At 37.4% G+C, this 25,016-nt stretch overlaps 1 protein-coding gene across 6 annotated transcripts in view; it reads left to right on the top strand.

The window, feature by feature from the left end:
- The window catches only part of MACROD2 (mono-ADP ribosylhydrolase 2), an 855,789-nt gene that overhangs the window by 571,662 nt on the left and 259,111 nt on the right, over positions 1–25,016 (top strand). For all 6 annotated transcript variants that reach the window (XM_021527840.3, XM_077781852.1, XM_021527839.3 and 3 more), the window contains one exon: positions 4,988–5,018. In XM_021527840.3, the coding sequence (XP_021383515.1) occupies positions 4,988–5,018 (31 nt within the window). The remainder of the gene's footprint in view (positions 1–4,987; positions 5,019–25,016) is intronic.

Here is a 25,016-nt window from a genome sequence, read left to right as displayed (position 1 = left end):
CAGTGGCACAAGGTCCAGCTGGAACTGGTCACTTGTCATCTACCCTAGGGGCTGACTGTGGGGCCAGTGGTATTAAAATTCATTATTAGTGACTCAGATGATGGGGAACAAAGCACCCTGGGGAGTCTGCAGAGAGCTGGGAGGTGTTTAAACACAAGAATTGACTTCACTCTCTGTTGGTCAAACAGCAGAAGAGGTTGTCACAGACGTTGTAGGGTCTCCATCTTAGGAGATATTCCAGCCTGGGTGATCAGCTTTAAATGGCCCTGCTTTGAGCAGCCAGGTTTCATGGCTCAGTGTTTCTAAATATAAATGCATGATGGCTTTTCAAATATATGCCAAACTGTTAATTTGTTGTTCCCACATAAGTTTTTCACTTTAACTACAAATATTCAAATAGTTTAGAGGAAAAAACAGGCAAACTTCACCCCACAACCGAGTTTGTATATGGAGAAATCAGATTCTTTGACTTAACTTCAGTCCAGATCTTTATCCTGGCAGTTAATTGAGCTATTACTTTTAATTATTGAAAGATTCTGAATTTGAAAATTTAAAAAAATATTAGTAAGATTTCTCAAGTAGTAAACCATCTTAATTTAATTCCATACTACAATGCTCTACTGTCTTGTGTAGGTCATTGTAGCATCTGGTTTCAATGTCTTCAAAAGACTATCTTAAATTCATGTAAATTAGAATACACAGATGCTAAAAGAATTTGTAATTCCTAGTAGACATTCCTCAATATTTTTTCACCCCATCCATTGTTGAATTAATGTCATTTGGTTGAAATTTTTTGATTACTTCAGTTAAAAAAAAAAAGTCATTAATTGTGTAAACTAAGACACATAATTTAACAGTAAGAATATTATCACACAGCAAACAGGCTTGCATGTGTCATGCTGCATTCAGAACATTGCTTATTTTTGAGGTGATAATTGCTTTTTTTGTTATTTAAAGACAACAAACATGCTAGTATTGTCTGTAATGAAAACAGAGCTTAAGTATTGTCATTTTCAATTATTCTTTTTTTTTTTCCTCACCTTCAGGATAGGGAATTGTGTTGGAATTCTCTATTTATGAATAGAAAATTTTCTTTGAATGATAGTTTTTCCAAAATCTGTTGTTTGTTAAATTATGGTTCAGAATTATGACCAAAAGAGAAATTACTTCAGGAGAGAGGCTGGAAAATAACAAAAGATTTTAGTTTATTTTTCTTTCAGATAGTAGTAGAAGGATATTTAAAAGGAAAAAAGATAGTGTTTATAGTTGGTGGTTTATAAAATCATTCAGTTTATAAGTTTGATCTAGTAACAGCAGCAAAACTTGACTTGAGTGTTTGATGTTACTGATCTTAAATATGTGTTTAGGTACCTTGTGAATAGTTTGTGCAGCAAAAGACATAAAATAGTCCCTGAAGTTTATAGTTTCATTGTGTTTTTTGAAGTTCAGTGTTTTCATAGAGCATGTTATTTTGGAAAGCATCTAAGGTGCACAAGCTTTTTAGACTTTTTAGGCTGATGAACATTAATATCAGTAATGCAAGGTGCATGAAGGAATGGCTCTCAAACAGGAAAATTAATCCTCTTTGTAAGATGATGCAGTGAAATCAGAGAAGGGTTTGTGTTTGATATTATTTTTGTATGCTGTGCTATGTGCTGGAATAAAAGTGCTTACCTTGCATATGGCATTATAGTGGCAGAAATGTCACTTGGAGACCAGTTCAGGATGCTGAACACTTAATTTGAAGAAAGTCCTTGCTCTGTGTAAGCAATTAGGAGCTGTGGCTGCAGTAGGAGGCATCTGGTCATGGAGGCTTAGTAATTGTATTCATCTAATGTACAACCATTAATACATTGCAGCTCAGTGTGAACTAGAGCCCCTTGATGTAGATAAGCCTTTAAGTATTTAAATACCCAGGTGCTTCTTACTGAAATGTTTTAGAGTCCAACTTGGCTTCCACCTGGTGACTGTTGTAAATGTTCCTCATAAAGCTGCATTACATTTCATCCTAATTAGTACTGCTGCTGTAGCCTTGGTAAAGACACATTGGATTAAAAAGAACCAGAGGCTGAGTGCCCACATTCTCTCCTACAGGAATTAAATCCATTTCAGTCTTACAGTATTCACAAACCTGATTTAATTTGGCTTCTTTCTCTAGATGATTGCTAAAGCACAGTACTAGTAGGAAGCTCCTGCCTATATTACTTATGTTTAATTTCAGAGCTGTGTGTTTTGAATGCTATCAGGGTAGCATTTCTTATTAGTCCCCAAATAAAGCAAATATGCTATTTTGGTAGAAAAGAAATTAAAAGTTCATAAATAAATACTGGATACCAGCAACAAATTAAGATGAGAAACATTATTATTGTGGAAATAGGAATGAATGTTACCTACTGTGAAAAGGATTTTTAAAATTGAAATCAGATACATAATTAAGTTGTTATTAATTAGTCACAGAAAAGGTTAGAAACCTTAACATCTTTTGTCCATAAGCCAAATATTGCAGTATGTTGACATCCATGCTGTGAATTCCCTATTAGTGCTCTGCCAGTAATTTCAACCTGGCATCTAGACTAAATTGTCTCCCTAGGAGCTAAGAGGAAACACGGTTGATATGTGATCTCAGGCATGGGTCTTTCTTGAATGAATAAAAGCACTGTCACATTTTACGGAATTACATCTGCTGGTTATGTGCTGTGATCATCTCTGAATGAGGGAGAGGGCAGAGCTCATCTGAGTTATGGCACAAACCCATATTCCAAAGGAACTTGATGGGATTTTATAGTCTTGTACCTCCATTCCAGATCTGTTTCAGCTGCATGACAGAATCTGAAAGCGAGGTAATGATTGTGCCTACACAATAATTTTTAAAGTGCTCAGAAACACAGAGAACACACAAATTTCCAGCCAGAGCTTGCTGAGCAGCCTCAGAGCACGTTATTCTGTGAATGGAGATGAACAAGTTTGAACTGCTGAAAATGCAGTTCTCATCTTCTCTCTCTGAGCAAAGATGAGAAGGAAACTTGTTCCCTGGAGCCCTCAGGTGCTTGGGTCTAGCACCCCAGTACACAGCTGTGGTGCCAGATGTTGGCAGGGTGTGCTGAGCCGGTCCCACAGTGCAGCAGCCAGTCTTGCAGACCCCTTCAAGGTCCCTTTCATGGCTTTAAGTAGGTTCATGTAAGGGTTGGATTTGGTGATCTCAGAGGTCTTTTAGACCCTTAAGGGTGTGTGATCTTGCTCAGAGCCGTGTCAGCCAGATGCCCTTTGGGAGCTGCTGCTGTTTGCTGCCAGAGGCTGCAGAGCCATCCAGCCCGAGGTCCCCGAGGTGGGTGGCTTTGTCACACACTGGGGATCTCAAGTCAGTAGTGAAGCTGTGTCCCATAGACACCGTGTGGGGTGTTGCCCAAGGAGCCACGGGATTGATGGAGTTTTGGAGGTGCTGCAGGACTATTTCCCCTTACCTGGTTGTGGGGCCAGTAAGAGAAAGAATCACAAATACTCTGTTACTCCTGTTCTGAGGCAAATGAGTGTCTAAGTCTCATGCTGTTATTGAAAATCTGCAAAGAATAGAAAACAAAGCACTTGTTTGGAGCAATTATCTCTTAACATGTGGAAACTGCAACAGTGCTGAATTTTAAGATCTTTTCCTAAACTGAACAAAATGCTTCTCTGATTGTTGAAGTATCTGTTGCCACTTCAGCCTGAGCTCTATAACCATGTGGTGGTTGTTTTTTCTATTTTCTACTCTATTCTTCATTTCTTTAAAGAGCTGATTCTTGTGATTTATTGGGTACAAACTACAAAGCTAAGTACTTTCCAGGATGTAAGTTGTAGTGGCTATGAGAAGGAATGAGACTATAATTCTCCTTCACTTTATTTTAGTTAAGTATTTTCAGAGGGGAGGCGAGGGGAGGATGTATTCTTTCCATTAGACCTCTCCTTTCTTAATCACCATTCCCTAATTAATTCCCTGGTTAAATGTAAAGCAAGCATTTGCTTTGAATAATGTTTTCCTGTGTGATTAAGTAAAGAAGAATCTATTTCTTTTGTATGATGACTCATTGTTGGGGGATCTGGAGGGAGCCTCAGGGTGGATATTTGAGACTTTGGTCCCAGGTGCTCTCATACCTTTGAGCTGTGTCTGCTGTCAGTCCAGAGGTGGGAGGCAAAGGAGATATCATGTATCAGCTGAACATGAAGAAAATTGCCTCTCTCGTGAAACGTCAACTTTGTTTTTTCCTGGTGGAAAACTGACTCTGACTCATAGAAATGCAAATCTCAAGACAACACATACAGCTAGCAGGAATGCAAATTATTGTTCTTCCTGGCACAGTGTCTGTAATATTTCTTGTTGCATGATGTATATTCTTTGGTGTCCAAGCTGCCCCAAAAATGTATTATTTCTTTTCACCAGCATCTTCCAGTTCCTCCCCCTGCACCAGTTTGCAAACCTTTGGCTTGTAGCAGTACAACTGTGTTGGGTCACACCAGAAACCACATCCAAAAGAACTGAACCTAAAAATGAGATTATAGTGAATGAGGGCATGGCAAAGAGGCATAACATAGTCTAAGCTGGCCAAGCTTATTTTACTGATGAAGAAACATTGTCTAACTCTACCCAGATGATATGACTTTGTGTGTTGCTACTGTAGTAGCTTATGGTGTTCATTTTTAGCTCATAGCATTAAATTTTAACTCAAAAGGCAGTTTTAAGAATGAGTCTGTATTCAAATGTTGCTTGCAGCTCAAGATGTGAAAAAGAATGCAGTTTTATTTTTATTAATGTGGCAGCAAGGAAAACATATGGAATATGTTTCATATAATGGCACGAGAATGCCTGTGATTTGACTGCTGTAACCATGAATGCTGTAACATATTATCTCTGGGTGTTGAAAAACAGGCATTTAAAAACACTCTTGGTTTTGATAAAAAGTATGGTAAACAGAAATCCCACTGATCTTTTCTTTTCCTTTCATGTGTTTTACAGGCCTTTCCCTGTATTTCAACCGGAATTTATGGTAAGACACACCTTTGATGTCACTTATTCTTACTCATTTTTCCCTATCCTTGGTGTTTCAAACAGGATTGGTATTTCATATCAGATGTCTCGTCAGTTGTTTTGTCTCACCAATATATTTATACCATGTTAAATAACAGAGACTCAAAGCCTTTGGCTGTGACTGGATGCTGGTGTGCTGGGAAGTGGGATACTCTTGTGCAGCCCTTAGCATAACCCTGAGAGCCTGTGAGCCAAACCCTGAAACTGTGATTGCACTTCTGCAGTAACTCTTAAACACGCTGCTGTTCTTTCAACAAGGGGAAAATAAGGGTCTGGAAAAATTTTCCATCCAGAGGGAAAGAAAGATGCCATGATGTCCAAGACCGGCCAAAAGAAATAAAAAAAGCCAAGCCAGCTTGCTGGAGTAACAGGAAATTATTTTAGTTCCCTTGAGTTTTGCTTCCACCAGTTTAGTTTATTAATTTACATGCAAATTTACATGGCCTGAAGGATCTGGAAGGAAATGGTTATGATAAGTCTCTTGCTTTGTTGTAATCATAAGGTAATCCATCACCAAGAGTTAACTGGCTTTTGGCTGGCATTGTGAAACAAGTGAGCATGATATTTGATGGAGGAAAAAACAAGTTCAGTATCTTTTAAAAATTGAGACATTTGAGAAAACATACAAACTACAAAGGGGTGTTTTTTTCCTTAAACAATAACCTATGCTGATTTTTTTTTCATTTCGATCCAATATATGATTGTAGGTTTGATTACTTATGCAATTTAAAGTTTTTAAAATAAGGATGATTTAAAGAAATATGAGGGTGCTCCATGCCTTGAACAGTTGAAGGCCAGGTAGGATGGAACTTTTATCAACTTGATCTAGTGGGACCTGTCCCAAAGGGGACTGGAACCAGATGATCTTTAAGATCCCTTCCAACCCAAACTGTTTGATGATTTTATGCTAAGCAGAAATAAATTAAAGAAAAAAAGTCATTATCATGTAATGATGTAGTATGACATTAGTCATAACATATAGTAATTGTTAGATAAGATAATTTGAGCTTTGACTAATTAGATAATTCATATTCAGGAGGGGAGAAATATTCAGGCTTTTCCCTCCTATTTTAAGGACCTTTTACTAATTTTTTTTTTTTATGATTGTAAATCTGAAATAGGCTTTAGAAGGTAAAATCTAGTTCAGTTTGGGTGCTGTATTCTCTTCTATTTGAACTGCATTTCCATTGTTGCAGAACTTGCAGATGCCATTTCCACGAGCACTGGAGTTGGCTGAATAAAAATCTGGTTTCAGATAAAGCTTCGCCTCATTTCTCAGTTTTAGTCCCCCTTTTGAACTTGGAGGCAAACTTTACATTTTAGTCCTTGATTCATTGGCTTAAATCTTGATCTTTTACATAGATACATTTTTGTTTCATATACTTATTTTTGTTTACATTTGTTTTTGTTTGATACATTTATTTTAGAAAATCAAGCAAGATATGGTGTAAGTATATGGAAATTACTAGTAAGTGGGAGGTACAAAGAATAATAGTTGACTTTATTTTAGAATTGGCCTAGTTAATAGAAAAGTCTCAGCAAGTGAGAAATATGGTTCCCTAAAGCCAGCAGAGAAAGTTGGAAAGTATCTCTGATAGGAATCATGAGTTTATGTGAAATTTTCAATGCTTTTCTTGAAGGTGGCTGTGGCATTGCTGAAACATTATACACTGCAGCAGATGCTTTTTCTGTAATTGTTTGCTGTTTTCCCTGTTGGAAATAGATTAAGATGAGTTTATGCTAAAATGCTCTGGTTTTTTGAGGCTGCTTTTTGGGTTTTTTTTTTGGGAGAGAATACAACCTCTACTTGATTGTACTGTTTACATTTTAATAAATGTTTTTTATTCCTCAATTAAAGAAGTACTTCCCTTCTTTCCAGACTTTCAGATGCACTGCCTGAGAGTAATAATTAAACAGGCAGCCCTGCATCTGGCTTCAGGTGTCAGTATTTTCAGGAATGTTTGATAGCAGTTCCATTGCTAAAATTATACTCTGGGTGGTGACATGTTTGCAATGTAAAGTACACACAAGCCCCACAAAACTATGCTTTAATCTTTTTGGTTTGGTTGGGGTTTTCCCCTTTATCCACGCATATTCCTTTAGATAAAGGCAGAGTCTAGATGAAAAAGGGGATCAGCCTCATTCCTGGTGGCCAAGTTGATTAGAGGATCTGTGCTGTGCACATAACATTGGATTGTCCCAATTATGCAGTACACAAGGAACACATTTGCTATTTCATCTTAGATCCATGCAAACAAATTCTTTCCCTTGAGAAACCCCTGTCTGAGGATGAAAATTCTTCCAAAAATTAAAGTACAGAAATTTGCTAGAGGTTGGGTGAGTATATTCAGTTTGAGAATCTGGACTGAGTTTTGCTCCAGACTCCTGTGGATGTGTAGCTTGCTCACCTACACTCTTTTCATTAGGACAGAGTGTTCACACTTCTATGGGGAGCAGTCCATTCTTGTTTTCATCACTGCAGAGCACTCTTTTTCTCCCATAAAAAGGAAGCTGGGAAGAAACAAGCAAGCAAGGCTTTTTCTGAGGTCTTGGCAAAGGGCAGATTGCTTTCCATAGAAAGAGTGTTGGATCGAGGAAAAGTCTGCCCTCCTTCCCAAACACTTTCCTAATGCTCCATCTCCACCCATCACGCTGTGGATGTTTCAGCTTAGGGATTCCATCTTTGAAGAATTACATAGGAAACAACCAATGCTAAATATTTGTAAGGACTAAAAGACAAGTGAGAGTTTGCCCACAGGCACTCTGGGAAAAAAAAAAATTCCCTACAAGATCCCAAATCCCTAATATATTTTCCTAAGAGATCCCTGTCACCTTTAATAGGCTTAAGAACTGCTAATCAGTCTAAGAAAGCAAAGGTTGTGAAGGTTTATATCTCCCTGAATCCCTGGGTTACTGTCTTCCATTGCAATAAATGCTTTTGTTTATACCAAGAGCATGAAGTTTCCAAAATAAAACTGTTTTGGGAGGAGGACTGAGGATTTACATCCCTCCCATGGCATTAGGGAGGTATTGGAGTATCAAGCTCCACACATCCTTAGCAGCTGTTTAGTAACATACAAACATAAGCCAGAGCAGTTAGATTTTTAGGGATTTCTTGCTTTTTTACTCCCTCTTTTTTCTTTTTAAAGCAATTTTACTATCTGTTTGGAAACAAGTTATAAAAAGGGATGAAAAAATCTATAGACAAATATATAGTTCAGAAGGTACACAGTGCTATTTTAGGCTGCAGTGTGTTGGATTTTCATGTTATACTAGTGGATCACTATTTACATGTCCAGTTTCCCCTTAATTACTGTCTCATTATGTCTGAGGTACCTCCAGAAGAGGGGATTGGGAGGGAAGTGCCACTTTCTTGAGTAGATTTTCTGGAAGAGCACCTCATTAAGAAGCTCTCCACAAATTGTGGTGTTTGCAGCCTGCAAAGTGAACAAGGATGTTGGATGTGGTTCTACAAACCTTCCAAGCCACAAAGTTAAAACAAGGCTCTGCAGATAGATGTAAGGAGACAGGATTTTTCATGTTTGTCACAAATATTTTGAGGGATAATTGTGGGATTGGCTACATATGGAAGGAATTGAAGATGTTATGGTCTATGCATACCTATGTGTTATCTCCTTACTGTTACTTTACAGTAATACAGGGTTGGGCTTTGTTCTGAGATACTTATGTTGGCAACAAAAACTAGTATTTAAATATTATTTTAAACTTAAGGGAGAGAGGAAAAAAGAAGAAATAAAGTGGAGGGAGAAAGATAAAACTCCTAATTCCAATTGGTGTGTATTTCTGTCTCTACATCACTGTAGCTGTATGATTTACCTTAGCTTGATTTCATGAAAATTATTTCCTCTATCCTTTCTGAGAATAAATATAAAGGCAGCTCTTAATTTTCTTATGAACTTATACTTGCATTAATTTTAAAAACATGGAGAGAAAAAGACCAAATGCCACAAAACTGCAGAATGTCTGTGTGATTTAGGTGGTGGAAATGCACAGTTTCACCACATTTTAAACATTGTTATTATGTTGGAGTAAATCTTGCTGCTGTAGAATCAGGCTACTGAAGCTTACTTGTAGCTTTTGGCCTGGTCATGGCAAAACATTACACTTTTTTGTTTGTTTGTTTTTTTGGTTGTTTTTTTTTTTTTTTTTTTGTTTGTTTGTTTTTTGTTTTTTGCTATGTGTTGCTAAAGGGAAGTCTGAAAAGAAAAACCTGGAGTAAAATGGCTGTGTGTATAGGAAACAAAAGCATATAATCTGTTCTTAAGGGAGGATGCAGGGAGGGAGCACAGATCCTCTGGTCTGCTTTAGATCTGGGGAAGGGGAAGAGGTCCTTTGGTCTTGTGCCAGCTTGTGGCACCAGTGTATTGAGCCCAAATCCATCCTGCTAAGAGTCCAAAAAGTGATTCATCCTGGGAGCATATCCATCAGCTCTTCTCCCCATGAGGTGAGCCAAGGTAGGTTATAACAAGGGATTAACCAACAGGTGTTCTACTGAGGCTTATAAAAGCCCTTGTAAAATCTGAGTCAGAAGACTAAACCAAATGTTTTCAAAGGCAGAATAAATTCCTGACACAGGGTTAAAGGTTGAAGCCATCTATTTCCATCTTCCTCATCTGTTTTTTTTCCTCATTTTTCTGTTGGCATTTCATTTCTGGAATAGATGTTTCTTTAATGAGCAATTCTAGTAAGGGTTGCACAGTCATCTTTCCAAGGAAGGAGTTAGCTGTAAATTTTTCAGTGCCACTAGACACCAATGTGTAATAAGTAACTATGAAGTGGTTTTGTATTTATCTCCAGTCTGGTGCTTTGAGTTCCTGTTACCATTAAAAAGGCTTGATGCTTGTGTGATCATCAGAATTTGGATATTGTGATGTCAGTTGAGGTTATCCAGGAAAATGAATATTATCATATAGATCCTTCGTGATAAAAGATCCCGATCCGGTAGGTCACATAAGAAAAGTTCCTATTAAGAAGATTTTTGTAACTAAGCTGATTTTTAAACTTGATCAGCAGCTCCTCATCCCTCAGCTTAGGCCACATCAACTTTTTTGACACTGTGTTGTTTTAAGAGACCTTTTTTGTAACTCATTGAGAGTTAATTGCATTTTGTTATTTGCTCGTTAATTGGCATAATGCAATATGTTTTCAAAAATGAAGATATATGAGAACTCATTCTTTGACACTTCTTTTGGGTCTGATCACCAGTTAAATAGATTATTATTAAAAGTAATGGTAACAGCTATCAAATTACTATTATAATATTCAAGTAATCCTAGAATTCTAATTACTACTTGTATAAAAATTTGTTGCATGCATTATTTAACAGTGTTCTTATTTCAGATAGTGTGGTGTCCATGATACTAATTGGTGTCTTCCCATAATTTAAATACTAAAAAATTATTATAAGGAAGTGTAAATTGATGAGCTCTCAGCAGTCTAAAATTAACATTCATGTGATGTATTTATCAAGGAGAAGCTCTAACTTGATTCCAGATGAGAGACTTAATAAGCTCTCTTTTTCTGTGGAAATTAGCTTTTTATGGATAATGGAGTTTGACTATCTAGAATTTTATCTATTCTGAAGGTCTTGCTGACTGGTCCAATTTGCAGCATTTCCCCTGAACACTAGAGGACAAATCCCGTCCTTCATGAAAATGGCATTTAGTGACTATCCTTAAAAATTTCCCTTTGAAAGCTTAGACTGTTGACTAAATAATTGCCTCATGGCATCTCTTGTAGTCTTTTCCATGTTCTCTTTAAGAAGAAATAAAAGTCTATGTAGTTACTTCTTCCTCTTAAAATTATATTTCAGCCATATTTATATTAAATATATATTAGTATATTATTGTGCCTTTCAATCTTGCAGCTACCCATTCTCTTTAGCCTCACTGCCTGGGTTCTACTCTGCAAGAAACAATTGTGTGCTCTTTTGCTCTTATAGTGTTTTCCATGTTGAAGCTACTAGCCTGGCTCAAGTTGCTTTTGCAGTGAGCTCTATAGCTATCTCCAGACTGCTGAGGAAAAGCCAGGAACATCTCCAAATTCATCAAAAACTTGTTGAGCTTTGGGCACTTCTCCATTTTTCCTTTCACTTTTTGTGTTATTACTTTTTTTTGTCAGGTAACTATCCTGTAAATCATACATAAATTGGAAAAGTTCTCTGGTATCCGAAAAGCATATTCCAGAAATGATAAACAGGGCTTCAGCTGGTCAGATATATTATTTGCTTTCATATTTGTGGTTTTCTATTCAAAGAGCTAGGAATGTCTCAATTACCATGATGAAAGTTAAAACTCTATATTGTTGTATACCAACAGAATCACTTAATTTCCTTTTCTAAATTTTCTTGGCTGATGTCAACATGATAATCTGATGTGTTTGTTCTGTGCCTTTACACTCCGGAAAAGCTAAAGCTCTTTGAAGCTAATTTGTTGAGAAATTAATTGAAGTAAGAAAATAAAGCTATGTAGACCTCATCCTAGAGACATTGCTTTGAGTTGATACATGAAGTATAAAAAATTTCTTGGTAAAAGGCCCAATTATTGCTATCCAAATTTTTTCTTTGATGTAATCTTGCCCCTTGCCCCAGGAAAGAGCATGTCTCTAAAACTTAACTTGGAGCCCAATCCATTAGTGAATTCTACCGTGTTGTTTTGGGTGTCTTTTAACCATATTCCTCATTAGATGTAGTGTGAAAACATAGTCATTATAAAGATATCTTTTTCATGCCTTCCCACATTTTAGCACTTAGCAGTGATTTCATTTACCTGTGCACTCTGGCATAACTAGTCTTGCATGTAATCTTAGTTATGCCACATGTTCTGTATACTTGGCAGCTAGAAAAAGCTCACCAAGGGCAAGATTTCTATTCCTTTTAATAGCATGCAATTGCTTTACCTGGAGTTTACAAACATAAACAGAAGGAAGCTGCCATGAAACTTGATGAGCATGATGCCTTAGTTACATGATTTAATTTTCGGTAGTCCTGTGAGGAGCAGAGAATCTGGCTCCATAATCCTTGTGGTTCCCTTCATCCTGAGATATCCTGTGACTCTGAGAGTATTTAGCTGAGTCCCACTCACAGCTTAAAACTCATTCTGTGAGGACAGAAAAGTAGTACAAGTCTTTGGGTGTCCTTGCAGAGCTTTTAAAAGCCCTGACACGCCAAAGTTGAGTAGGAGTAATATTTGTGGTGTCATGTATATCAAATAGTTTTACCACAAAGGTATTGACCTTTGGTATATTTTTGAACTTCTGTGACTGCATTAGATAGTAAATGGTTCAGGAAAACAGCTTCTGTTTCCCATTAATTCCTTAGTTTTTAGTGCAAAGGGTCTATCTGTGGTCTGGCCACAGAATATTGTGATGCTGGACCTTATTTGTCCTACTTTTTATTCTCCATAGCAGACATTATCTCTTACTGTTTATTTATGCAATATCTATTGTAATGGCTCTATCAGTGTTGGAGACCCTTAATATTACTCCAGTACAAACACAGAAAGTTGCCATATATATAAATTTACATGACCAAAGTCATCTCTTGTTCTTAACTTTGGTCACTCCAATAAGTTTGGAAGAAGAGTGTGTGAGAATATTGAGACTTTTAGGTGGCTTGTGAAAGGTAAAAATGTATTGCTGCAAGGGTAAATATCTTTCTCCTGAAATGAAAGAAAGGATCAACAGAATAGACTGCTATTTTGAGTCTCATCAAAGTACCTGAAAGTCAAGCTAAAGGCATCTCTGAGAGTCATTCACTGTGTTGTCCTTTTTCCTGAATCTTTGTTAAATTGTGATGCTGCCATATATCACTGGAAAGGGCAACTGCCACTGAGGCAGAATAGCAGAGCTGAATGATTCTGTGTAGTGAATGACTAATCCTGTTTCTAAGCCAAAATCCTGTTTATAAGATGTATTCTGCAGCTCTGCACACCGCAGATCGTGTTGGCAGCTGGGTTAATGGAAGGCCACCTTGGGCCTGGAAGAGAGTTAGTTGTGCCTTTTTGTCTTGGGAATGTATTTAAAGTTATTGTGTACTGCACATGTTGGCAAAACATTCACCTGTCTTCTGTCTCAAGGTGTGATGCACCAGAAAATAGTGTAAAGTACCATGAATTACAGTGGAAGGAAACATCTATTACAGTGCTCTGATTTTTTTTTTTTTTTTTTTTTTTTGTTGAAAAAGGGATTTTCTTTTTAACTGGCAATTTTTGAGGTAATAAAAAAGTTGGATTTATACACATACTTTGAATTTATGCAACTTAAGTAACTTGCTGGTGATTGCATCAGTGAATTAAACAAATGGCATGCATGCATTGCCAGGGCTGCAGTGTTATTTCTCAAGTTCCATATGAAGAATTATTAATAAAATATGAGGTTGTTGTGGAATTGTTTTCTGTTTAATTTATCTATCAGAATCTGATTATTCAGTTTAAGTTAGTTTCTTGTATCGATTAAATATTACACAGCTAGTAAGAACACATAAGCCTTATGGCAGAGGAAATGCAGCAAGAGTCAGAATTTACCTTTCTATGAGTAATGTTGGGGAGAAAGTTTGAATCCTTTCCAGAGCTTCTGTGCAGAGCAGAATCATTGCTAAGTTTGTTTACTTGGCAGTAATTGTACACATATTAAATTCCCCTTCAGGTTTATTCAGGGTGAGGTTCACAGAAACAAATGTGCACCTTCTTGTTGAAGAGTGTTAAGCCAGAAATTCAGTACATATTAACAAGGTGACTGCAAAAACAAATGTGAGTGGGCTTTTTTTGGGTACTCACCAAAACTCAGGCAGGCAGCATAGAAGTCACACATTTACACTGTAGATCAGGTTTGGACAGGGGGAAGTCACCTTATGCTTTAAAATACACTTTGGGTCAGGCTTCTGCTCAATAGAGCTGCTTTTGGTTTATTTCTGAGCTGTCAGTACTGCAGAAAAGGGCTGGTTCAAGGGGTATTCTGCGAGAAGATAACTGTAATTGGCAATCCATTTCTTCATTTCCATGCTATAGCCAGCCTTGACAAATTAATCATGATCAAATGCAGGCTGTGGGAAGGGGGTGACCCACGTAGCACAGAAGAAAAATGAGGCCCTGTGCTGGCATGACAGACTAATCCTTCAATTCACCCATTTGACTGAACGAGGGGACTGGTTGTGCCTGTCACCAGCACCGCCCATAAACAAACTGTTCACTCGCAGTCAGAGGGCTTGGCGGGTGTGATAAAGGTTATTGAGAGCATCCCAACACCTCATCCATCACCGATGTGGGACACCGAGCTCCTGGATAAGTCCTCAGGAGGAAAAGTCACAGTGGCTTACAAGTTCCTGCCTTGAAGAGAGAACAACCAAAATTGTGTTTGTGGAGTGATTTTGTGTCTGATCCCATGGGGAACAAAATGACTCCTTGGTTTGGCAGGATGTGTTATGGCTACTGTAAAAAACAGCAAAAATTCGGGGTTGAAGTTTAGATTATATACGGGTCCCTTCCAACCCAAGCCATTCCATGATTCTGTTAATAATGCTGGCAGGTCTGAGTGGTTATAGCTTCACACAGACTCTCATTTTCTCCCAGGGAACAGGAGGTAAGCTGGTTCCAGATGGAAAGGAAAACAATGGCAGCCTAAAGAAAATTATTTACTTTAACAGCAGTGTAGAGAACTTTGGAACTTTTGGTAGATGTTTCCTTAACTTTCCTCGTTGTTCTTATCTATTTTTTGGAATTGTGCAGCAGATGTGTGGCTTCTAGAGTTACATCAGGAATATGGGACTCCTTTAACTGGCTTACTCATAGTAGTACAATAATGTTCTTTACTTACTAATGTACTTTTTTTCTATCTTTGGCTATGATTTTAGGTTTTCATCTGGTAATTAAAATGGAAACAGAGCAAGTTAATGTTGGAGTACATTGGTTTCAGAAAAGCTATGGTGATTTGCACTAGGTTTGAAATATTCCATTGCATCAAGAGGAATAGATGTGGTTTTTTGTAATTGTCCCTATTCACTTTGAATAACTGCATTGAGCTCAGCAGAAGAGAAATCTAGTCCAAAGTATTGTACCTTTTTAAAAATATTTGATTTGGGCAGGGAAGACTAACTTACTTCTTGAAAGAGTATCTAGCCCCTTGAAAAGATCATTAAAATCTGATTTGTAAACTATTTGTATATCTCTTTTATTCCTTTCAGTATATTACTTATATATAAGACAATGAAAGTACTTCTTTCCTATAAATTACTAGATGATAATCTGTATCTGTCATTTTCCAATTTAGTTTTGGACAATGCAGCATATCAGTGCCCCCCCCTTCTCTATGTGATGTTTGAAAGAGCCCTCTAATAGAAATATGGTATAATGTAAAGCGTAATAATTTCTTGCATGTGATGCTGTGGTGGTGGAAGAATTTTTGCCCTCTTCTGTTTCATTTCTCTCTGGAATACGAACATTAAACCTTCATTTTCAGGGAGTGTCCCATATAGAAAATATAACAGTTCATCATACATTGTGACTTGTTTCTCTTACAAACCAAATTTTGGGTTGCTTAGTCCAATGGAGTGGCATTTCCAGGTCACTCATTGAGGAATGTGCTATTCAGTGTGAATAATTGTATGCCAATTTTGCATGGGGAAGGCCTAGTTCAGAAACCCCTGAACTATATAAGAGCTGATATAAATGTCAGCACATTGTTCTAGCTACCAGCCAGCCAGTATTGTATTTCCTTTATCATTTTTCTTGTTTCTCAGTTTTGATGAACAAAAATGTATTTATAAACCACAAAAGACGCTGCATTAAGTGTTTGGCATTTTGATGAGAAAAATATAGCATAGGAATATCTAGAACTTAAGGTTAAGAAAAACAGGTGCATCCTTAGGATGAGAGTAAATCGACTGTTCAAGTGGTGACCAGTGTGTGGTGTGTAGTTTCAGCTTTATGTACCAGCTCATTATCCAGGGTTGGAAAAACGGAGTATCAGTTTTATGCAGAATGCTTATCACCGTAAATTGCCCAGTGTAGGCTGTGAGCTGCAGACAGTGCAATCATAATAGCTTCCAGTTTTATGGATTCAGAACATTAGTCATTCTCTTATGCCCTTAATTACCATTAGGTAGTTACACTTGTGTCTGTAATAGGTGCTAAACATTCTGCCACTGATAGGTTTTTAACTATTCTTTTTGTTGTAGCAGTAAACACGCTACAGCTGACTGTTAGGAGGCCGGAACATTATTTTTTAGCCTAGTGCCATTAGGAACATGTCCAATGATGTTTTGAGTTGCATTTGCAGGTTGGTTGTAGCCTTCTCAGTTTGGTTTGGTTTTCAGGGTGGTTTTTTCCCATCTTTAGGAATGAGAGTAAAGAAAATTCTATTGCTAAGTGGTACTGCTCAATTAAGAGATTATGTTTTTTCCCCTTTTTGCCTAGTTTACAAAATGAGAAAGGAAGGAAACCTGATAGATTTTTCACAGTACTAGAAACAATATAGAAGAAACAAGTGATGCTATTTATATGTTGGCCATTCCAGTCAGTGCCCTAGAAATCTTGTGTTGTACTTTGCTATCAACATTATAAGCTACAGTTTACTAGTTTTCAGTAAAGCAATGAATCACTGATGTACAGTAAGACATTCCCTCCCCAAAAAAAAGTGAGATTCAAAGCTCCCATTTAATCAAATCAGCTAGCTATGATTCAGGTAATGAGAATGCATATTGGCAATGCTTCTATGACATTTCTAGCAAAGATTCCATGTTATGGAATCCTACACCTGTCTCAGCTGTGTAGCATGGTGTAGTTGTCAATGTTTTATTGACTATAAGTAAACAGAAGCAGTGACTGTAGTTACCCTGATTGGTGGCCAAGAGTTAGAGAATGTACAACTGACAAATTTGAGTGTAACTCCCCACAAATATTTTTAGTTGATATTTTCCAAAATTGTACACAAGTGATGTGGGAATATATGACTATTCTCACCTTGAATTTCTTTAGTAATGTCAGCATATTCAAAAGGGTCTTGCTAAGGGCAGTCAGTGGTGTTCTGGCTCTGGAATTTGAGGCATTTGAGGGTAAAGAATTAGCTTCCAAATCCTTTCACTTGTTCCATGTTTTCAAGACTCTCTTTCCTAGTTGTTGACCTTCTTCTGAGTTTTCCATGTTGATTACATGGCATTTATGCTGACCTTAACTCAGCTGAGCATTTTCTGAAGAGGAATAAATAGAAACATTTCTCCATCAGCACTAATGCCAATAAAACATAGGCTTAAAGTTCATAAAAATATATTCATTTTAAATCACACATGATTTCAAGAAATTTTCTACTTTTAAAAAATTGGATTTGATAACAAGTTATGTTTGCTTGATAGACCAATTTTCACAAATTATTGAAGTTTCATGGTATCAAAGCTTTCTGCTAAGAAGAGGTCACCTTGATATTTGTACTGAATAAATTTCAGCCTTGGCTCCACATTTTATCATTCTTGATATGTTAAATTTTCCCTTACCTCCACATTTTTTTTTTAATCTACTTATTTTTATTATTTGTTTTTATGACTTACTGTCAACATATTTCACTGATTTTCTACTTACTAAACAAAATGGTTCTGTCTGAATTTCATGTGTAGCCTTAATTTTGTAACTTGTAATGCATGATCTGTGCTATTTAGGTTACTCTGTATTTATTGCTTGTTTTTGTCACTGCCTAGTAAATACATTAATGTCTACAGATCTCTAAATTGTAAGGCTGCTCTCTTCCCCAAAAATGTCAGGACTGATGATGAAACTCTTTCTTTGTGATAAATCTGAATATCCACACAGTAAATGCTAGCAGATAATCATGGGCTTCAGTCCAATCCTGAATTATCTGTCTATAATGTTCAATGCTTAAGACAGTATCATCACATTAGCACACATTAGATGCAGTTATTTAAAAGACACTTTGTTTTATCAAAAACCACCAAAACCACCACCATCAAACAGCCAGAAAGTCCTATAGAAGTACTATTTGTACCCCAATTCCAGCTGCTGTGAGAATGCTCAGCCCACAGCTGCTCCAAGCAGTAACTCATGGCCTCCTCAGGTCTGTCAGTCCACCTCCTAGCCAAACCATTCCAATCCCAAAAAGTGTGGCTGGGTGAAAAACCACCTGCACTGAAGCTGTTGAATCCAACCCAACCCACTGGTTTGGCCCAAAGCAAAGGATATCCACCCAAATGTTTCAGCCAGCAGATCTGAGCATGGAGTAACTCCTGGGGGAACAAGGCTGCGATAGTTGCACCTTCATTTCTTAGAGCTGGATTTAGAAGGTAGTGTTTTTCCACACTCTGAACTTGCTTCGTTCCAACTGGTTTGTGGGCTTTTTATTTGTTTACTGGATTTTCAAAAGGACTTCAATCCTTTCAAAGCATCAGTTCTTTTTGGTGTGTTTCTCGTGGTATTATCCCATGCAGCATATAAGAAAGGTAGATGTGGAATCTGATGGGAAATCATAAGGAACAAAATTGATGATAAAAGTTTAGCGCGGGAAATGACCCAGAAGCTCACACACTCATTGTGTCCTCCCTTGACTCTGTTACTGCACACAAACTCTTTCAAATGTGTTCTAAGCAGTTTTTAAACTGTTTATAAAAGTATGACTGATTGCTGATATTTTTTCCTTCTTCCTGCTCTTTCCATCTGTTTAGAGGATTTTTTTCCAAATTCTTACTGGAGAGGGGATGTCTTAATTTGACTTTTGGTGTTTGCATGAACTCAGATAACCTGCAGCAATTAGTCTTCTAGTTTCTTCAAATTATTTTGTTTCACAGAGGTTTAATTGTAATCTCCTATTTTCTAAGGAATACAAATCCTTCTTCCTTAATCTTTCTGAATTTTAGAGATCCTTCTTTCATTTGGATGCCCACCACTTTATTTCTGTGTTCCCAGAATACTTTTAAGTTAAGACTTCTGCTTATACAGTGGTTTCAACATAACTTGATTAGTACTCGTTACAGTGCTAGTAAAACTTATTTTTACTTATTCATAAATGGTTTATATAGAAACTGTGCCCTGCTTTTTTGTAATAATTTTAAATAATAATATTCAGACTTTCAGTTGCATAACACCACAAACTTTGAATATGTTATTCTTTTTCTTCTCCTGGTAGTTACTGTAAGTTTATCATGTTTTACTTTTATCAGCTCCAAACTGCATGAGATTATTTTGTGAAGTTCATCTATAAATATGTATAATACACATAAAAATAGGTATTATCTCATTGGATTTGACTCATCAGAACTGTTGAGTTTTCCCGCTTTTCTGTGGAGGTCTTTTCTTTAGCAACTGATCTCTAAATAACAACCATGGTTTTCGTAGGATGACAGTCTCTTATTTTTGTGAATCTAACTGGAAATGTCTAACTACAATTGGTGTGTGTGACCCCAAGTACCTTATGTTGATCTCACCAGTACAAGTACTTTCATGCCTTAGTTTTCCATCCCCTTCCTTTCTTATGGTTTTTCTGCATGTGATTAGGATTTCTTTTTGCAGGCTTTCAAACTCTGTGTTTTGGTGAAGAAAAAAGAGTAGAACACGTAAAATGTTTTATGGCAGAGGAATCTGTGGTTGTGTGATGGCTTGATGTTGGCTGACAGATGCCCACCCAGCCACTTGCTTAATTCTCTTCTGTGGCAGGCACATTCTTCTCTCTCTCAGGAATTATTCATAGAGGAACACAGAGAGAAGACAGAGAAAACAATTTCTATTTCTGCTCCTTGTATTCCCATGTGGAATGTGTTTGGAGAATTGTTTACCTGGGGTGATTGAGCCTGATAGCCAATCCAATCCACCTGGGGCTGGACTGGAGAGAGGGTCATGACTTGTGAGTTAGTTAGATATGGCAGTTAGAAGGTAGGTATGTAGTTTTAGTATCTCCTTTAAATAGTATATTAATGTATTTTAGCATAGTTATAATGAAGAAATCATTCAGCCTTCTGAACTGGAGTCAGACATCAGCATTTCTTCCCACCAGGTTCACCTGCATTTACAATACTCTTCCTCCTCAGCAGGACAGGGGGAAAGACAAGATGAAGAAATAGGCATGCCAAGATGAAGACAGGGAGATGACTTGCAAAGTACTATAATGGGCAAAACAGTCCTAATTTGGGGAAAATTAATTTACTGTATTATCACTTAAAATAGATTTACCTAGTGAGATATAAAGGTCTTGCCTGAACACCAGCTTTTCCAGGCTCAACATCACTCCCAAATATTCTCCCACCATGGGCAAGAGAAGTTTGCAGAACTGTTTCTAATTTCTTTTTTCCCCCTCACTCCCAGGTACTGTTATTCCCCTTCTAGATTTTGACCCATGCATTCATACATACATACAACTTCCCATCCTTTGTGCACTTTTGGGGTTGCTTTAAACTGATTTCTGTTCCCAGAGATGTGAGGAAGACTGAGCTGTGGAGGCTAGTGTCTGCATACCAATAATTCACTGAAATAATCCCAACCCAACACAATATTGCACAGGTGTTTTTCACAATCTGCAGATGTGCAGCGGTCATGATAAAGTGAACTATCTTGAGTGTAATTGTGTATGTAGTGAGGATGCTTTGATAAAAATAGTGGAAATCACATTGACTAAACTGCTCCCTAAGCTTGATTCTAAATCTAACATTATTTTGGTGATGTAACAAGCTTTTTTGAATTGACAACTTCTTTTTATGCATCCCCCAATTAAAAATCTAATATTTTCCATCATTTGCCTCAGTGTTTAACAATCAAAAGGGTTCCTCCATGCAAAGCATTCAAGGCTTTTCCATATCCTTTCTGCTAATCTGATGCCTGGGATGTCATGTTTCCGAGACGATTAGTTGTGGTTTTGGCATGGGCCTGCCTTGAAAAGGTGGTTTTCCTGGGTGTAGTGTGGGTCATCTCATGCCAACCATACACATCATCTAAATTTATTAAAGTGTGAGAACAAACAACCCCTTTGGAGCCACATGGCCACATTTACAAGGAAATTGAGGTGGGAGGTCAATTTTCACTTTAAGACTAGGTTTGGAGATGCCTGGGTTTTTAAGGGGAGGTCTTTAAATCTCACTTGTCTGACAGGTAGTAAGAAATTTACATTTAAATTGTCCAGATCAGCTTCTTATTTGTACTGCATTGTTGGACAAAAGAGATTTCTCAGTCTTCCAAATCCTTTGCAGCTTTATCTGACCAACCGTAGCACTGGTTCCTTTGTTTCAAATCTGGACATTCTTTCTGACTACAGTAATTGTCATTTGCTCTGTTATTGCTTTCTCCCCTTTCTCAGTTTGAATATTGTTCAAAATTACTTGATAAACATGTGTGTTTGGACTTTATGTTTCCCCCTGAAGAGTGGCATCTCACAAAATTGAATAATTTCACTTTAAGGCTGGATTTACTGCTGTTGGTCTAACCAGAATTTTTGATGTTTGTTACACCTTTCTTAATGCTAGGAAATCCCGTTCCCTCCTAAAGCAGCCCATGTTTCCTGATATAATGATTTTAAAATAAATTTTAAAAACTCCAACAATACACTGGCAACTTACCAGAATACATGTTGAAAATGCAACTTAAAACAAGTTCAATAAGACCTAAAGTTCATATCAAGACTAAATTGTATTAGAGTTTCTGGAATTGCATGTGCCATTAACTGGTTATTTAATTTCCTTTTTGACTGAAGAATGCAAGACTCAATAAAAGCATAATTGTGAGTGAAATGCAAATCAGAGATGTTAGGAGAAATGGTATTTGTAACAAAAACTTGTTTAACAATTAATACTGTGATCTTTTGAAACATTGAATTATCTGATGAGGTCTGGATTATTTTGTTGATCAGCTACCAGTATTGGACTTAAATCACAACTGCTTATTGGGGGGATTGTTAGTCAAAAGTGTTCTGGTGAGGGTGTTCCATGAGATAAGGTTATTTTTTTATGTTTTATCCATTTATGTTTTTTTACATCCTTTAGCATTTGAGATCTTGCTAAGAGCATCAGAAGTGTGTAATGGATTGTTGTAACCTTACTCTTGCTTTAATCCATTTTTTCCCATTATTCTAAACTTTAACAGTCTTCTAACCACTTTTCATCTGTTGAATTGCTGTAAATTGTAAATTTAAATTTACAGCATTGGTAAATTGCTGTAATCTCAGAACATGCAGAAAGGTTTTTCAGTGCTGCATTGGGAGGAAGGTTGAAGAAGTGGTAGTGGATTCCATGTAGTTTTTGTTGAAAAACTTATTGCTGCAGTACATCCTGAAATGAAGATCAATAGTGTAGATTGGCTGGTTGCTGATAGATACAGGAGCATAAAATCAAATAAGGCACATTGTGACCCTTGCAGGACAAAAAGAAGGATATGTGGAGCGTACCTCTTGCCAGGCAAAAAACTACTACAGGAATGCAGCAGCATCTGGGCAAGGGGAAAATTTTTTTTTCTCTTAAAAAGTTTTTCTCTTAAAAAATTAATGCATAAAATTGTTGAGCTAGTGCCATGATGCACTATCTCGAGTGCATCAAGTTCAACAACCTGCACAAGCACTTGTTTTATCAGTGTACATGTAGTAATGTGTTCAAGTACCAAGAATTGCTTTTCTGTACAGTGAAGAACAAGCCATTAAGCATCAAATTTAGAATGCACCTCCTCGCATTCCTCCCAAGTATACTGGCATTTTTGAAATCCAGATTGGATGGAAATATTTCAGTTTTGAATTGTTGCAGATTTCCTGAATACAGTAGCTGCTGGTGTGACCCTTTAGTATGGTTTACTGCAGTCTGAGGCAAGAATTGAAAAAAATCCACAATGTGAATCATAAAGACAAACCAAGAATCAATAATGTATTTATTAAAAAGACTAAACTAAGTAGATTAAATGTGCCAGACATAGTGTCTTGCTTTTTCACCCAACCTGCCCTATAACTTTCTTCCTCATATGTCTTTTGGGAAAAAAGATAAAAGAACATCTTTATTTCCTTTTTTTTCTTTTTTTCCTTTCACAAGGAGTAAGTATATATTGCTTCAGCTGATTATGTGCTCTTAGGAAATCTTTGATTTCCCTTGGAGAGGAGATAAGAGCAGTGCTTCCCTAGAAATAATGTGAGATAGTCTTGTTTGTTCTTGTACGTGGATGGCCTTCCCCAAATATCTGCTGGTTTTAGATAATCCAGCCAGGTCTTAGTGTTGCATCTGCTAGAGCAATTGAACGTGGTGGAAGTGACTTAAGGGCTAGAGCTGGGCTGGCAATGCTGTCTGTGTTCTTTATGTGATTTTGTATTTTTTTCACTATTGCCTGTGCATGTTTTATTACTCTGAAGTTTCTCAGACTTTCTATGCTGCTGTTTTCCTTCATTTTGCTGTAGTGGCTTATGTCCATACATGTGTTTCCCCTAGTTCCTGTAACTCCTGCCATGGTGTGCTGCCTATTTGAGGCAAAGTACTGAGAGCTCCAGCAAAACCAGTAGCCCTGATATTTTCTCTTATATTCAGCCCTTCTTCCCAGAATCTGAGTCTCCATCTTGCAGCAGGAGGTTCCATGCTCCCTCCCTCTCCTCCTCTTCCTCCCCCTCAATCTGCTGCTCCTCAGTGCATTTTCCTGGCTCCTGCTGTCTGCACAAAGATCTGTCAGCAAGAACAGAGAGCCTCTCGTGGCAATTCCTACCCCTTCTCCCCCTGTCCAACCTGCAGTGGCAGGTATATTAGTAGACATCCGAAACTCAGTAAGGAGTGGCACATCAAGAATATCTCTGCTTCAAATAAGCCTTCAATTTGAGCTTGCAATCAATAGCAAAATGCCATGAGGAACAGTGCTGGGCAAGGTACAGAATTGGTACTTTATTCCAACTATTGAAACAAGGTCATGCCTTGGTGCTTAGACACAGGGTGTGTCAAGGAGGGCTTGGGATAGTGTCAGTGGAGGTTAAGGAGGTCCAATGCCCTGGACCACACATTTGAAAAGCAAGTATCGGTTTCAAGTGGAATTCAGAGTGTGTGGGTGCATGGGGGTTGGTTGGTTGGGTTTTATCTCCTCTGGCATTATCAAGACATGTTAGGAAGGTAGGATTGACTCCTTGCACCTTTGCTGCACTTGAAAACAATAGGGCATTTTTATTTAAATCAGTGTGTAGAATAAATATTTAACCATGTTGCAACTGTAACTACACTGAAGCCAATATTCCATTGCTGTGCAATTCAGTGTATGATGGGAGATTTCACAGCTGACTAGTGCTTTACACTTCGTTTCAAATTACTTCGGCTGTATTATGTTGCCACCCTAAAACCCAACTTGCTTGTTATATATGGCAAAATAGAAGATTTAATACTCTGCATTAGGAAGCTCATGTACACTTTGAGATCTCTATCAATTAACATTTCTTTGTACAGCATTTGTTTCTGGAATAGCAATTCTGGTTATGCCATGAAGTGTATTTAAAGGAGAATGATGTGCTTGAGCTCAGGAACAGCTGCATACATGTGTTTAAACAGCTGTGTACATTACACAGACATTGCATATACACTCTCATAGGTAGATTTTATAATTGCAAAACTACCTGCGTGAGTATATCTTCCACTTGCATTTGCATTGTCTATGCTTTCTCCTTCCATAGGAGAATGCTAATGGCCAGAGCACTGAGATCTTTTTGCTTTCAGTGTTGTGCTGGTGTCTGTCTGATCTTCCCCTACTGTGCTCATCTTGAAGCCTAATTTTCTGCTTGGGAATTAGAAATTCCTTGACAGACAGAAAAGCTCCATCACACAGCACAGTAAACAGCACAGCTACAAAGCAGTTTTGCTTCCCAGAGTCTCCAAGTATTGCTTGCTTTTTTTTTTTTTTTTTTTTTTTTTTTCACAAGTCTGCTACAAAATCCATTTTTCCATGATGTATCCCCTGCAAGCATACTTCATTGCAAATGCAGGAAAAGCGAAACCAAAACCTAGATTTCTAATAAA

Source organism: Lonchura striata, chromosome 3 (genome assembly GCF_046129695.1).
Source record: "Lonchura striata isolate bLonStr1 chromosome 3, bLonStr1.mat, whole genome shotgun sequence".
Classification (NCBI taxonomy): domain Eukaryota; kingdom Metazoa; phylum Chordata; class Aves; order Passeriformes; family Estrildidae; genus Lonchura; species Lonchura striata.
This window is presented reverse-complemented; position numbering and strand designations above follow the sequence as displayed.